The sequence below is a fragment of the Dasypus novemcinctus genome, chromosome 6 (genome assembly GCF_030445035.2).
Source record: "Dasypus novemcinctus isolate mDasNov1 chromosome 6, mDasNov1.1.hap2, whole genome shotgun sequence".
Lineage (NCBI taxonomy): Eukaryota > Metazoa > Chordata > Mammalia > Cingulata > Dasypodidae > Dasypus > Dasypus novemcinctus.
In genome coordinates, this window is record NC_080678.1 from 23,182,436 (window position 1) to 23,199,849 (window position 17,414).

The 17,414-nt window shown below is 37.7% G+C and overlaps 1 protein-coding gene across 1 annotated transcript in view; it reads right to left on the bottom strand.

Moving 5' to 3' along the window:
* TRUB1 (TruB pseudouridine synthase family member 1) overlaps positions 1-16,511 on the bottom strand; it is a 49,562-nt gene extending 33,051 nt beyond the window's left edge. Inside the window, exons 1-3 of the mRNA XM_058298328.1 lie at positions 16,096-16,511; positions 12,215-12,313; positions 2,470-2,525 (exon numbers count right to left, since the gene is read on the bottom strand). Of these exons, the coding sequence (XP_058154311.1) occupies positions 2,470-2,525; positions 12,215-12,313; positions 16,096-16,384 (444 nt within the window). The 5' untranslated portion in view covers positions 16,385-16,511. The remainder of the gene's footprint in view (positions 1-2,469; positions 2,526-12,214; positions 12,314-16,095) is intronic.
* Positions 16,512-17,414: the final 903 nt, after the last annotated feature.

Consider the following 17,414-nt stretch of genomic DNA (forward strand, 5'->3'; position numbering starts at 1 on the left):
AAGATTCCTTCCAGGGCTAAAAACAAACTCTCTACCTCTCTTTTTTTTGAAGAATTGCTAACAGCTTTTAAATTCCTTTGATAAAAATGTAATCATCATCATAAAAATAAGCTTAAATGACTTCAATCTTCTAGCAAATACATAAAATTATAAGTGTAAGAAATACAAATAGCTAATAAGAAAATGTCTATGTTTGAAATGTGAAGCACACAAAAACGAGGTTTCTATAACAAGATGTACCTAGGACTGACAATCAGCTTTCCTAGATTAATACTAAATGGTCTGTGATATAATTTAAACCAGAACCAATGATGTATTTACATTTTCAGCCATCATATTTCTGGAAATATTCCTGGAATTCACAAGTAAAACTTTCCAATTACATAGAGTATGTGTGTTCATGGTTTGGGAGGGGAGGGGTAGATATTGGATATTTCAATAAACTCAACATACTTAATCCTTTAAAGAACAGATATCCCTTAATATAAAATATCTTTTTTTTAAAAAAAAAGATTTATTTATTAATTTAATTCCCCTCCCCTCCCCTGGTTGTCTGTTTTCGTGTCTTTTTGCTGCGTCTTGTTTCTTTGTCCGCTTCTGTTGTCGTCAGCGGCACAGGAAGTGTGGGCGGCGCCTTTCCTCGGCAGGCTGCTCCCTCCTTTGCGCTGGGCGGCTCTCCTTATGGGTGCACTCCTTGCGCGTAGGGCTCCCCTACGCGGGGGACACCCCTGCAGGGCGCGGCACTCCTTGCGCGCATCAGCACTGCACATGGGCCAGCTCCACACGGGTCAAGGAGGCCCGGGGCTTGAACCGCGGACCTCCCATGTGGTAGACGGACGCCCTAACCACTGGGCCAAAGTCCGTTTCCCTAAAATATCCTTTTTGTTATTATTATTCACTGCAAACATTTTGGAAAATATCAAATAATATGAAAAAAGAAAATAAAAATCATATCTAATCATGTTTATATTCAGTAACCACTGCTTATATTTTGAAGTTAAGAAATAAATAATGAACTGGCAAATGCCTATATCATAAACAGATTCTCAACTCTCTATATCAGTATTGAAGTAAAAAGTACAAATTTCCTAAATAGTAGTCAAACTCATCCATTAAAACAATTCATGTATTCTGTGGCTTTTTATCATCACCATTTTGAAGACTGAAGAACATGCAATACTGAAAACTTTCCATTTATCTAAGGCACCAATAGCCTTTCTAACTGATACAATGTCTTCATGCCAGTGGAAAACTAAAATGAGAATGTCAAAGGCAGTACATTCTCCAGTGCTTTAAATTTTTTTAAAAAAGCTTCATTAGACCAATGCCACTCAAAGTATGGTCCACAGACTAGGACTAGCCCACAACAAGATAAGTTCAGAAAATGAGGGTATTTAGGAACTCATTTTGCAATGTGATACTGCTATAACATTTTCATATTTTATAAATGACATCAATCAGTGTACAATGAACTGGGAAAAATTTTTAAATGGTGTTTCACCATTTTAAAAACAATTAGACAAAATTTGACCATTTTACCAACTATTTATAACCCATTTAGAGGAAATGTTTTAAAATAAAACTTGTTGAATCTCTTATCTGTTGGTGTATTAATCTCCCTTCCACAGGCATTCTCATTATCCCGAGCTCTAGCTGTTATAACCAGTGCCTAGTGCTAATTAGAATATAGATACTATGATCTCTTTTAGCTCTGGAAGAGATGATCAAATCGTTTTTCCTATGGAAAATCCGCAAGGTCCACAAAAGTTAAACTCTTTGACATCTTGACTTCTATTTTAACGCTCCTTCCACCATGCTCTTTCTTAAAAGGGTTACTCATTGAATGCCTGAAGCAGTCCACAGGTTTACTGCCTCTCCTGCCTCTGCTTAACTCCTCCTATCAATCCTATTAAATGCCAGAAAAAAAAAGGATTTTTTAAATTTACTCAAGGCCACTCTCTTAGGTGAGCTATAAAATTTACCCTCTTAAAGAAGCACCACTCTTTTCTTTAATAAATATTTTGTAACCATACAACAAATCATGTTTTTGTTGAAAAGGGAATGGTTTACAATATAATATTGTTTCTATATACATTCTAAGGTTTAAAAAATCTGCCAGTAGATTTTATGATCTTTAAGTTCCCTTCCCGTTAAAAATATGATCATATGAAAAAAGTCTAAGTATATATATATACAATTTTTTAATTATGGGCACTACAGAGTTTTTGCTTCTAAAAGTCTAATTTGCTTTTCACTTATGAATTTCCAATTTATAGAATCTCAATTTTCAAATCGCAAATATTAGGATTATCAACATTGTGATTAATATTCAGTAGTAATGACACTCATTCATGTAAGTTAAAAAGTTCATTTACTTTTTTACTTTTCAATTGATTTAAAATCTAACACATAGGTCATTAAGAAAAACATTAAAGAAAAAAATAAAAACAACTATCTCAGTGATCTTACCTTGGACCCTGACAACATACTGCTCAACATTTTTGTTCCCCTTCCAATTCCAATCACTACAAATCAAAGAAAGAAATATTATGGGTTTTTAAAAATTTCTACATTTTTGGGTCATAATTTCCTGGTATGTACTACGTGATGTTAGAAAAGGCACAGTATTAGCATAATCTGAGGGCTCCTATTACTCTAATCAGTTGAACTTGTCACACAAATAAGAAATCCTGAAGAGGGAAAAGGGGGAGACTTTTTTTTTCATCTTCAATGTGTCAATAAACATGGCAGAATCCTCAGCCCAGCCAATTAGATAATAAAAAATTTTATTACAATTTCAAAGAACTAACTGGAATTTTATATGGGTATCAGTGTAAAGGACATGCTACAACTAACCATGTTCCTGTATCTGATATAAGTCTTCTGACAGGCTTCATTATTAAACAAAGCAAAAACCATTATCGTAGCTAATGAGCCATTTAATGTTGATTAGTGCCCAGCAATATAAAATCAAGAAAACAGAAACATAAAACGAATCAACCTAACACAAGAAAGAATACAGGAAAAATGAAAGCCTGGAGAATGTAAGCTAAAACTAAATATAAAGTACAACAATGGCCCACTTGTCTCTTCAGTTTCAAAGATTTTATCCCTTATGACAATACAATGCAGTAAGTCTGAGAGGATTTAATTAATTCTTCACTTAATAGCAGGCAAAAGTTGTAAAAACTGAGGTATCTATCATCAATGGATACAGTTATGTATAATAAGAAAAAAGAACACAATATTACCAACACAATTTAGAATCACAAGAAACAAGGAGAAATGATTGGCCTGCTGAAAGAATTACCATCAATATTTAGGATAACAGCTACTATTCAGTGGGTTTTCCATATATCAGGTTCTACTCTAAATATTCCCTGTTCATTATCTCATTTACTGCTTATAATAACCATTAAAGGTAATTATTATCCTTATTTTATAGATGAGGAAAGTGAGGCACAGAGAGAACTTTGCCCAGCATTTCACACAACTAGTATAAGGTAAAGTTAAAATTCAAATAAGATAATCTAAGGAAGTGGATGTGGTTCAACCAGTTGCATGCCTGTCTACCACATGGGAGGTCCTAGGTTCAGGTCCCACTGCCTCCTAAAAGAAGACAAGCAGACACGGTCTCCTACTGCAATGAGAAAGATGCCGCCCCCCCACCCCACCCTGCCGCAAGAAGCAAATGCTACAAGCCAGCAGATGCCACAGCCCGCGGGGAGCGGATGTGGTTCAGGCCACCGGGCACTTGTCTCTCATGTGAGACGTCCGGGGTTTGGTTCCTGGTGCCTCCGGGAGGAGGCAAGCAGACTATGAGCAGACAGATAAGAAAACCACCTGGGGTGGGGGGTGGTAAATAAAGAAAAATAAAATAAATAAATCTTAAAGTTTCATTATTTCTTTAAAAAAAAAAAAAAAAAAAAGTCTGACAGCAGAATCTCTTTCTTTCCATTCTTCCTGCCAATTACTCACCCAGGCTTTCTTCCTCTGCCATCAGCTTACACCAGGTTATCATCATCTTGTTTCTGAACTGCTACAAACCTGCCTATGTCCCATCACTTCCTCTTCCAATTCAATACTACTTCATAAACTATTTCTAAAACCGTATTTTTCACATTATAAAACCCCTCAACAATCTTCACTAGGGTCCCTTAGTGAAGTAGTCAAAATTCATCTTTAAAACCAGTTCAAATCCCAACTCCTTCATAAAGTCTATCCCAAATCACTTCTAAACTTCTAAGGCACTCATACTGATTCTTTATCTCTAAATAGAATTGTATTAATTCAAGACAAAAATCAGAATATTTTTCCCTTCAGTATCCTCTATAGAGCATAGTACTCTCCAATGGCAGGACTTGATGTGGATGAGGCAAAAAAACTTTGTATAATAACAAAATAATGATTTAATACAATTTTATTCCTTTCAAATGAATCCCCAATCAATATATCTTGAGCAGCTACTATGTAACAAGCCCAAGAGGAATACTTTGAATAGGACAACAGGAAAGCCTGAGATATGTTTCCTGACTTTGAAAGAGTTTATAAACTTATAAGGAAAATAAGACAGACATGGGAAAATGCAAGTGCTAAAAAAAATACTGACTGAATCAATGAGTGAATAATGCTAACTAACAACATAAGATAATACATGGTTAAGTGTCAAGATGAACAGAGAGAGAATAAGTGCTACAGGAGGGCCAGAGAATGCTTTATCTGAGCATTCATAAAGTTTGAGTTAGGCCTTGAAGGATGTATAGGATTTGATGACACAGCAGGAGAGAAGCATGTTCTAAAGGAACAAACTGCACAAATTCTCAGACACGAGGATGAGTACAATGGGTTTATCAACCAGAATGCAAGGAATCTCAAAAGCAGTATGATGCCTTTGACATGCCCCCATCAATATGGCAGAGTGAGATGCTTCAGGGCTCTGTCTTGCCAGAACTTTAAACAATCAGCAAGAACTGGCAGAAACATCTTTCTCAAAGCTCCAGAAAACAGTTAAAGGTTTGTAATAACAGGGTGAGCACCAAGTCAAGAAAAAGGCTATTTAAAAGCAATGGGATCTATTGGTGCCATGGCTGGCCTCTCCTCCAACCCTTTTTGGCTCGGCACAGAGCTAGTCCATGGTCCCACTGCAAATCCCTGGTCTCTGATCCAGAAGTAGCAAAGTAATCCTCATGAACATACTGGGAGCATTTTTGGCCTAATTTTGTCTACTGGTGACCTGAAGAATTCACTGTCCCAGTGCTTGTCCTGTGTGTAGAAGGCAGCTCATAGAGCTTTCCTGCAGAATGCCATGGCAAAGCAGTAAGTAGTGCTGCCGGGGGAAGGGATTATTTCCTAGGGAAGAGGGGACATTTCTATCTACCCACAGGAGAATTCCTAGGACCATGTAGTAGTTTGATATTGTTTATGAATTCCAAAAATAAACAATGGATTATGTTTGTAAACTAGTTTATTCCTCTGCACCTATTAGATTATATTGGATTCAGAGGTTTCACTTTTACTTGATTAAAATAATGATTGAGGCTTTGACTGGGCCACATCAGTAGGATACTGAGTCCCTGCCCCCTTGGTGGGTGGGGACTCATAGAGAAACCACACTGCAGAGAGGAGTTTGGAGTTTTGATCCTGGAGTCTGGGAAGTAAACATTTAGAGAAGTAGATACATGAGGAAGGAAGGAAAGCTCAACTGATCACAGCAGAGGTTCTGGGAAGAGAGATGAACTATTTGCTTGATACTCTACAGATGGCCTTGTGGAGAGAGCAGAGCTGAGCGCAGAAAGAAATAAGCCCTATGAGAAGGGAGAAACCCAGGATGCCTGAACCCTTGCAGATGTCAGTAGCCATCTTGCTCTAACATGTAGCAACAGACTTTGCTGAGGGAAATAACTTAAGCTTTATGGCCCGGTAAGTGTGGGTTTCTACCCCAAATAAATACCCTTTATAAAAGCCAAAGGATTTCTGATATTTTGCATCAGCACCCCTTTGGCTGACTAATAAAGGCCATGAATGCCCAAGAAGGAAGAATCAGGGAGGCCCCTACTCTTTGGCCTAGAGCTATTCTCTAAATTCATTATAGGGCTAAGCCCTGAAGGAACACTCTCTAACAGATTAAATCTGCAAAGACTGGGAAAGGTATTTTCTTTTTCCTTCTTTTTTATTAGTTATCTCCCAGCATTCAAGGAAAGCTCTGTTATAACACTAGCTGGATACAAACTTAAGAAAAAAATGCCTTAGAGTCTAAATTCCAGCAATAGCACATAAAAATATCAAAAGGCCCAGATTTTATCAAAAGGTTACAAAATGTACAAAGAAGCAGGAAATGATGATCTAGGCAAAGCAGAAGATTAAATAATTTAAAAACATCAATGTGGAAGACTAGACCTGTGACATTCCAGACAAAGACTTTAAAAAAAAAGAAAAAGTGCTGAATATGCACAATGAGCTAACGGAAAACAGAGACAAATAATTAAAGGAAATCAGGAAAATGACAGATGAACACAAACAGAATATCAATAGAGAGAAATTATGTGAAGGAACCAAACAGAGCTGAAGACCACATTAACAGAAATTAAAAATTGGAGTTGGCAGAAGAAAGAATCAGCGAACTTGAAGATAAGACTATTGAAATCATTCAGTCTGAGGAGGAGAAAAGGAGAAAGAATGAAGAAAAGTGAACAAAGCCTGAGGAACCTGTGGGATACCATCAAGTATACCAATATATGCATTTTAGAAGTCCAAGAAGGAGAAGAAACAGAGAGAAGTACAGAGAAAACATTCAAAGAAATAATAGCTTTAATAATGGGTTTAACAAAAGACATAAATATGCAATAAAATCTAAACAGGATAAATCCAAAATAGATTCACACTGCATCATATAATAAACAAAATGTCAAGTGTCAAATATAAGGAGAGAATTCTGAAAGCCACAAGAGCAATGCAATGTGCCACATACAAGAGAGCCTCAATAAGATTAAATGCCTATTTCACATCAGACCATAGAGGCAGTAAGACAGTGGGATGACATATTTAAAGTAATGAAAGCAAAAACTACCAACCAAGAATTCTATATCCAGCAAAACTGTCTTTTAAAAATGAAAGAAAGATTATGACATTCCCAGATAAACAAAAGCTGAGGAAATTTGTCACCACTAGACTAGCCCTAAAAGAAATGCTAAAGAGTTCTGCAGGTTGAAAGGAAAGGACAATAGTTAGAAGCTGCCTGAAGCAATAAAGATCTCTGGTAAGGGTAATGATGGGTAAATATAAATGACAGTACTACGATATTTTTGGTTTGTAACTCCACTTTTTATTTCCTACAAGATTTAAAAGGCAAATGCATAAAATGGAATGACACATCAGTGGGTTTGGATTCATAATGTGTAAACATGTAATTTATAAAAAGAATCACATAAAGGTGGGGAGTTGGAGGGGTATAGGAACATAATGTGTATATATTATTGATATTAAGTTGGTATCAAATCAAATGAAATTGCTATAGATTTAGGATGTTAAATTTAAGCCCTATGGTTAGCTACAAAGAAAATATCAGAGAATACACTGCTCATAGACAAAAATTAGAGCACAGGTTGCCAGGGGCACAGAGCACGGGAAATGGGAAGTTCATACACATTGGGTGTAGGCTTTCTGTTTGGACAGATGGGAATGTTTTAATGATGGAAGACAGTAAAGTAGTGAAAGTGGTGATTAATCCCATTGAATGGTTTGGTTGGAAGTGGCTCAGATGGAAAAATTTATGTTGTATGTATGTTCCCACAATTGAAAAAGAACAAGAAAGAGCAACCAAAGAAACAATGACAGTTAAATGCAATACATGATTCTGGATGAGATCTATGAATGGAGGAGAAAAGGCTCAAAGGGACATTACAGGGACATGAGAAAACTAGAATATAACCTGTAAGTTTTATATCAGTGTTAATTTGATAACTCACTTAACATGGTTACATAAGTTGCATATCCTTGAAAACGTGCATGGAGTGTTTACAGAGCTTGACGTATATAACCTATACTCAAGTGTTTGGAAAATGGAGTGATGGATGGATGGATGGATGGATAGACAGAGAAAAGGCAAAATGTTGAAAATGGTATATCTTGATATTGAGGTTATAGGGGTATGTTGGAGTTCTTTGTATTATTTTTGTAACTGACCTGTAAATTTGGAAGTATTTTTAAAATAAAAAGTTAAAAAAAAAAAAAAGCTGCCTGACATGTTTGTCTTTATCCTGGTTGAAATGATGACCTGGTAATGATTTCTAAGTTAATTAAGTGCCCCAGAATGATAGAATTTAAAACAAGAGAGCATCTGAGATAGTTTAACCCTCTCATGTGGTATCAAAGGAAACCAAGGCCTACTGAAATTAAGTGATTAATAAAAGCAGTTATTTGGGGAAGATTAAATCAGAAGTGGTATGCAGAAGGATTATCTGGAGTTGGGACCCAGCCAATCAGCAGCTTTTTCATTCAAAGGATAGTTTCCTTGACAAAATTTTTACTCAACTTTTACCACATTCAATCATTCAAAATTTTGTTAAATACTTTTAGTATATGTACAGAAATAAATAAGACATTGTTCCAGCCTTCAATGAATTAAAATCTAATTGAAAGAAAGATGTTAACAAAAATTAAGAGAATAGAATGAAAGCAGTTTTATATTAGTGGCATAAAAACAAGAGAGTAAGTGGGTTTCACGTATAGGTGATGGCATGTCAGCTGAACCTAGAAAGGTCGGTAGGATTTCTACAACTGAAGAAGAGGGCAGAAATGAACAGTTTTCTGCAGAAAACCCTCTATCTCCAAACCTATGCAAATGTCCAATTATTCTATTACCAAATCATATGAATAGAATTTGCTCATGATGAGAACTACTTTAGGGAAGGCAAAAGCATTTACATGTAATTCCAAAGCTTCTGCAGTTGGAAGTTTCTACTGCCATTTATCTGCTTCTATAATATCCTTCTAATCATCACAAAAGTCCTGTGTCTTTCTACTTCTAGGAATCTATCCTAAATATCCAAAGAAAAAGTTGTAATCATAAAGATGCTCCTCACAATTATTTCTACTAACAACTCGAGTAATAACCTCGATCACCTCAAATAGGGAAGTAAATTGCATTTTACTCATATGATAGCACCTTATGCAGTCATTAAAAATGTTTACAATGAGTTTTTTAACATGAAAAATGTTTATCTTACAATATTAAGTAAAAAAAGCAGGATATAAAATTGTACGTATATTTTATATTATAAATAAATTAATAATTATAAAATCTGCACACTTAAAAGGCAAGGAGAAAATGTAGCAAAAATGTTAACAGACCTTATGCACAGTAGTGCTCAATAAATGGTTATCATTGGGAAGTGGATGTAGCTCAAACAATTGGGCTCCCATCTATCATAGAGGAGGTCCAGGGTTCAATTCCTGGCCTCCTGGTGAGGGCAAGCTGGCCCAAGCAGAAAGCTGGAGCAGCGAGATGATGCAACAAAGAGAGAGAGAGAGAGACAATAAGAGACACAGCAGACCAGAGAGCTGAGATGGCACAAGAGATTGAGCACCTCTCTTCCACTCTGGAAGGTCCCAGGTTTGGTTCCCAGTGCAACCTAAAGAGAAGACAAGCAGACACAGAAGAATGCTCAGCAAATGGACACAGAGAGCAGATGGCAGGGGCGGGGGTTAACAGTGAAAAAATAAATAAATCTTTTAAAAATAAATTAAAAAATAAAAGGTTATCATTAGTTATTGTACAAAACAGTAACTTTAAGCATGGGAATTTGCTTATCTAAGTCCTCTAATCAGAAAAATGTATTTCCTTATGATTTGTTTCTACTTTAACCTCAATTAAAGATACTCTTGCCAACATAAATTAGATGAAATCTATAATTTTTGAAAATGCAAAATCATACATTTTAATAATTTTTAAAAATAGCATTTTCTTCACCAAAATTAAAATTTTCTTTTAAATAAACATTCATTTCATTTGTTAACTTCACTTAGCACTGGACAGCTTAAATTAGAGTTTGTTGTTTGTTTGTATCTAATTTTAGTTCTAATAAAATGAACTGGATACTGTAGCACAATGTTTTACAAACCATGAGTCACATCCTATTAGTACATCATAAAATCAATTTAGTGGGTTATGATCAACACTTAATTGAATTTTTATTCATTTTGGAGTGATGAAAATGTTTTGGAACTAGAAAGGGGTATGTGGTTGCACAACATAGTGAATGTACTAAATGCCACTGAATTTTTTCCACTTTAAAATAGTGAATTTTATGCAATGTAAAATTTTACCTCAATATAAAAAAAAAGAATAGAATATAAAACACCAGAGGACATTGCATATAAAAAAGTAAGCATTGTTCCATAAAAGTTTGTTTCTAGTGTATAGGGAGGGGAGTCTAGTGGGAAGTCTAGGGGGAGTCTAGGGGGATATTTCTGTGACTATGGATGCAGTTAAAAAGAGTTTGGAAAATATACCCATTAGTAGTCCATAAAGATACACTTCAGAGTCTCTACCAGATACCAAACCAAAAAAAAGATGGAATAAAAAAAGCAAGCATCAATTGGGAAGTGGATATGACTCAAGCAAATGAGCTCCCACCTACCACATGAGAAGTCCGGGTTCAGTTCCCGGTGCCTCCTCAAGCAGATAGCAAGACAGCAAACTGACACGATGGGCTGGTGCGGTGAGCTGACACAAGATGACACAGTGAGATGATGCAACGAAGAGACACAGCAAGGAAACACAATAAAAAGCAATAAGCAGGAAGCTGAGGTGGCTCAAGCAATTAGGTGCCTCCTTCCTACATGGGAGGTCCCAAGTTCAGTTCCCAGTGCCTCCTAAAAAGAAAAGACCAACACACAACAAACAGACATAGTGAATGCAAACAACGAGGGGGTGGGGAGAAATAAGTAAATAAAATAAATCTTAAAAAAAAAGAAACTTAAAAAAATTTTCTTAAAACTTAAGAAAGCACTGATGATTTTTCTCCCCTCAATCAATTCTACCAAATTTCCTCCATCTGCAATGAAGTGCCCAACTAGGATTCAAGAGAAAGTAACTTCCTCACAGAAACTATAAGGTACACCCCTTCTGAAGAAAGAGAGAGATCTCATAAATTAGATTGATATAGAAAGAATAAAAGCTGCATATCTTGTTTGAAGACCCGAAGACTAGTCCCAAGACTATCCCCACATTCAAAGATTCACTCAGAATACAGTTGCACTCACAGCTAAAATTTATTACAGTGACTTAGTAAAACTATACAGCTAGATCAAAAGGGAGAAAGTCACAGGCAGAGTCTGGCAAAATCTATGCACAGACTTTCTTATGCTCTTTCCCTCCTATGAAAGGGAACACCTGAACATGCTCCTTTCTCTGACAATCAAAAAAACAGTATTGTGTATGCATTGGGATTCGATCCTGGGGACCTCTGATGTGACGAGAGGTTCCCTGTCAATTGCACAACCTCAGTTCCTGGTCTCTGCTGTGCTCCAACTTGACTCTCCCCTTCGTCTCTCTTTTGTTGTGTCATCATCCTGCTGTATGACTCACTTGCTTGGGCACTGGCTCATCGCACAGGCACTTGGCTCGCCACGCAGGCACTGGCTCACCGTGCGGACACTCACACGGGCACTTGGCTCACCACGTGGGCACTTGGCTCACAGGCACTCAGCTCACTACGTGGGTACTGGCTTACCGCACAGGCACTGGCTCACCATGCACTCACACAGGAATGCAGCTCACCATGGGGGCACGCGGTTCTTCACACAGGCACTTAGCTCAACACGCAGGCACTCACATAGGCACTCGGCTCACTGCATGGGCACTGGCTCACCACATGGGCACTTGGCTAGCCATGTGGGCACTGGTTCGCTGCGCAAGCATGGTTTCTCTTCTTCTTTTTCACTAGGAGGCCCCAGGGATGGAACTCAGGTCCTCCCATATGGTAAGTGGAGGCCTTATCACTTGAGCCACATCCACTTCCTGGGACTATTTCTAACAGTCTTATATATCTCGTACTATTTAAAGGCTTCTATAGAAGATAGCAGTGTAAATCTACTAGGTCTGAAATAACCCAAAGTACATTAAAAACAAGGCATTGGACAGTCTTATTTGTTTTCAACCAATATTTCTTTCCGATATTAAGTGACAGGTTAAACTTCCATTCATATCACTTACCTAGAACTCCTCTGGCTGCACTGTCAAGGGTCCCACCATGACCAATTTTCAAAGTCTGCTTTTTCCTCTTGGTCCATTCTAGAGAAGGCATTCCAGCTTCTGTGAGAGTAATTGGGGGTGAGGGGGTGAGGGGAGGGAGTGTAAGTACCAAGACAAATAAAGTAGGCTTTTCAGAAGTATAAGGAGGGGGATGAAGTATTCAAAACAAATAAAAGTTATAATACAAGCTTAACATACTAAAACTATAACATTACTAGCAAAAAAAAAAAAAAAGACTTAAAAATGTAAAACAAATTACAAAGGAATGGTATCCCAAAATTAATTATCTAGAAACTGGAATTCATTTTCTAAAAAACAAACATTTTTAAAACTAAGTAAATGCACAGACTGACAAAAATCTAGTTAAGTCCTGGTACTCATGTGCTATTTGAGAATGAAGAAAAGAAGTTAAAATTTAATAGGGAAAAATTGTTTTCAAAAGGTCTCAATTTCCATTTCTAGATCTCTCTTCTCTTTCCTGGTGTTTTTTCCTGGTTTCCCCAGACACCTAAAGCTGGGAATACATCTCATGCAGGGCTCTTCTAAGTACACTAAATACCCAAACTACCTATATTCGTTGTCTCCCTCTCCTAATCAAAACTTTCAATTCCTTAAAGAAGCTAATGTCAATAAAAGGTTATGTGGGATGTAGTCAACAGTTTCACTCACCAACTACTTGCCTTTTTTTTTTTTTTTAAAGATTTATTTATTTCTCTCCCCTTCCCCCCCTCATTGTCTGCTCTCTGCATCCATTCACTGTGGGTTCTTCTACATCCACTTGTATCATCAGGCAGCACTGGGAAACTGCATCTCTTTGTTGATGTTGCGTCATCTTGCTGTGTCAGCTCTCTGTGTGTGTGGCATCACTCCTGGGCAGGCTGTAGTGTTTTCACGCAGGGCAGCTCTCCTTGAGGGGTGCACTCCTTGCATGTGGGGCTCCCCTACACGGGAACACCTCTGTGTGGCATAGCACTCCTTGAGCATGGCAGCACTGCGCGTGGGCCAGCTCACCACAGGGGTCAGGAGGCCCAGGGGATTGAACCCTGGACCCTCCATATGGTAGGCGGATGCTCTATCAGTTAAGCCACGTCCGCTTCCCACCAACTACTTGCCTTTTAAGCTCTCAAGCATGTAGATTTTTTTTTTAAGAGTAGTTTACCAGCCTGGCCTATGTCATATTCTGTTATAAAGATAAACTTTAAATAATGTATCTGAAAGTATTTGGAAACTACAAAGCACTAAAATAATGTTATCATTACCTCAGCATGTAACAAATAAACAGAAAATATTACCAACTGGACTTCAAATAAGAAAGGAAGACTTCAGGACTTGAATTGCACAAAGAGAATTTTAAATCCTTTTTGTATATAATTACGACATTACATTATCGTCACACAAATATTATACAGTCCATGTGCCAGAAGCCTTTAAAACCTACCTGTGAAAATTTTAAAATACTGTGACAGTTATTTTACATACAGTATGTAGAGAGGAATAGGGGTTAGTTTATTTTAAAAAATTGTGTCCACAGTAGAAAATTAGAAAGGTTATTTGGACATTCCAGAAATACTGGATTTAATTCAAGTTAACTGATAAAATAAAATCATTATGTAGCTCAATGCTAATATTCTAATAATATATATTTAAAGATAAAACTACACTAAGGAAAACAATGCCTAATTTGTTGGCTGATATCTTTTCTGGGGTCTAGAGTATGTGGCGTTCTGTCCCTACTTTAAGAATTTAATTGCTCACTACTCTAAGGAATATTTGCCTTTTTAGAAAATGTGTTGATCTTTTTTCCTGTTTAATAAAAGTATTTAAAAAAGAAAGAAAGGAGGGACCGGAAAAGCCATATCAAAACCCATCAAACCTTCATTATATCGTCACTGACACACAAAGAAATAGTACAAGTGAAAAAGGAAAGAAAGGGAAAGAGGAAAGCAAAGTAAAAATGAAAAGTAGAGAAGCCTGATTAAAATGGCCGAAAGGAATTTATTGTCTCATGGTTTTAGAAGCCAGAAGTTCAAAATCAAGGTCTCGACAGGCCACTCTCTTGGAGTCTGTAGCATTCTGGCACTGGCTTGCATTCTCCACCTCCATCACATGGCAATCTGCTTCAGTCTCAAAATTCTGGCTTCTACTAACAGATTGTATCCAAATTATCTCTGCCTTACAAGGACGCCAGTCACATGGATTAAGGCACACCCTGATTTAAATTGGCCTCATCTAAATTGGATCTTCAAAGATTCAATTCACAAATGAATCTACACCTTAACTAATAACATCTTCAAAAAGTCTTATTTACAAGTAAGTTCAAACCCACAGAAATGCCAATTAAACCTTGAACATGTATTTTGTGGGGTACATGACTCAATCTCCAACACAAGCTATAAAATTTTCACAAGTTTCAGGCCCTGAAGGATGCAGAGAAGAGATTTTAGTATGCCATGAATCAATGTAAAGGAAAGCAAGGAATGTTAATAAAAGCCATGACTATTGACTTTAACTGAGTATCATAATGAAATTTCAGGTCTTGCAGAAAGATTAACGAGAAGTTCAGGATATGGCTCTTAACTATCAAAAACCCCTCTGAAACAAACAAGGGTAACCATTACCTTTGTAAGCAAAATGGCCATAGTTTAGCCAACAAATCAGGTCACATGAAAGTTACAATTCAGTGAAGGAAAAACTTGACACCACAGAGCTTGTCCTTGCTGCAGTTCCTCCCTTCAACATCCCCTATATGAACTTACAGGTAACAAAGTCTAAGGAAAGTTAAACTAAAGAATTAGGTATTATAACACTGGAATAAAATATCTACAGGAGTGTACTTACTTGCTAAGAAACATTTAAATCTGTATTGTGTGTCGGTTATAACCAATAAATTCGTATCAGGATAATCTGTTTTAATTTTTTTAAAAAATAAAGTTTGCTAGAATATATTAAAAGTTATAAGAAAGTACCTGTACTGGTTAAATGGAAAATCAGGGCAGGGTCAAATTCTGGAGGGTCTTGAATACTAAATGAAACAGGAATTACCAAAAGCTGAAGAAATTACTAAGCTATGACCTGAGTTAAGGGAAAGAACAGTATCTTTCATGTCTCTAAAGGATACCACAGGCCTGGTTTATTATGTGCTCAATTAACCTACAGTTCCTTGAATCACTGTCTGAAATGATCTACTGGGCTCATAACTGTTTGTCTGAACTTTAAGCTTTTATCATTTTCTCCCAATGTATATGAAAGAAAGAATGCAGTTAGTGATGGAGTTAAATTTAGTATCCCTCAAAACGTAGTCCACAGACTACTTACACCTGTAGCAAATGTTCAAAATACCTCAGGTCAGGTTCCTAGAATAAGAATCTCTTATAGGGATGAGGAGTCTGCAAAAGATTCCAAGTAATTCTTATGCCCACTGCAATGTACTGGTTAAGTAATGTCTGCATTTCCAACATAATTTTAAGAAAGTAACTTTGGGGGCACAGAGTCAGTGCTTCCTTGGGTGGGGGGTCATTCACTTGCCCCAAACAAAAGGAAAGGCTCCCGAGGGATCACATTACAGAAAATTGGTCTGCTTGCATACCGGCTAAAGTTTACTGTGGTGTTTCATTTTTCCCTTGAGAGCATGGAACTGCCAACCGGGCTAAAGGAGTTCACGTCAGGGACTTGCCAGCCCGAGATGCCCCAGATTTCTGTCCGGGGTTAATTCAATGTTTTTTTACCCTTTCCCTTCCTTTTAGCTTTGAACCATGAGCGTCGCAAAAAAAGCCCAGTGTGTTCTATGCGACTTTCCCGTCGCAACGACCGCCTCAGTCTCGTCCCCACCCGGGCTGCAGTACCTGCCAGCAGCTTCTCCTTCAGCCGATTCAGCAACTCGGCTGAAGTGGGCCCTTTGGGCTTGTGCACGGCAAACACGCCACTCAGGGACAGCAACTTAGTGGCCAAAGCGGCTTTGCAGATCCCGGTTTCAACCCCGATCCTGGCTGCTGCTGCAACCGCCGCGACTGCAGCCGTCGCTGGCGAGGTCGCGGCCATTGCTGAGGCTGTTCCTGTAGTTTCAGAGACTGGGGCCGTATCTGTTTCCGAAGACGGCGAGGACAATGCCAACGCCGCCTCGGCAGCTGCCATTCTTTCCTGGACCAGACAGGTTTCTTAAATTTACGGGGCGCACACTGATGACGCAACAAGAACTCGCCAACCTTCCCTTACCCCGGCTCTACCCTTTCACAAACTTTGAAGCTCAGTTGCCCGGGGCACGCGGGGAAGGAGTTGTAAGGGCTTATGGGAATTGTAGTACATGATCATTTCATGCAGGCCGGGAATTGTGGTTTCTCAGACCTCTGATGGAGTAATTGTTCTTTAATATTCGCTGCTTATTAAGTGGCCTTAGTTAGGTGTCACAAGGATAATTCGGAGTTTCAGTCTTAAATACCAGACCAGAACACCAAGTTTGATTACTTTGGACAGGATATCTTTTCAACTTCTTTCCCCCTCTCCCCCTTTGCACCCCATTCCCGCACAATTAAGGGCTACCAGCGTCCAAGAATAGAAAACTTGAAATACTGACTTTTGCTGCTGCTTCTTGTGAAGAGCCATGGCTCCAGTAGCTAGCTGCTTCTTCCACTTTATCAGGCTCTTAGATTCACTGTTCAGAAATAAAGTACACTTGAGTGGAAGCTCTATTAGAGCAAGAAACCTATTTAACTTGTTCACTGCCTGTCAAATGCCTTCACGTAATAGGCAGATAAAGAAATAAGAGGTTTTCAAATTCCCACAGTAACTTTTAGGCCAAGACAATGGTAGTAATATATCACTTGGGCTCATTTTGAGACCCTTGAAGCACACATACAAACACTTGAATCCCCATTGTAATTCTTAATAATTTTAAGACTTTTAATATAAACCCCCTCTGTAGATTGCTGTACTTAGTAATACATTGCTTAGGTATCAAAAGACAGTACTGGAATTCAGAAAATTAAACCTTTCAGTATGAGACCTTCATGTAGAAGTATTTCCCTCCCCACTGAAACTCATTGTTCTGATTCTGGCATAAAATAGAATGTAGAAAAATTCTTCATTTTACTTCCTCTCCAAGTACATTAAATGATATTGAGTATTATGAGAGAAATACCGTTTGTTGTCATTGTTTTCCCACATT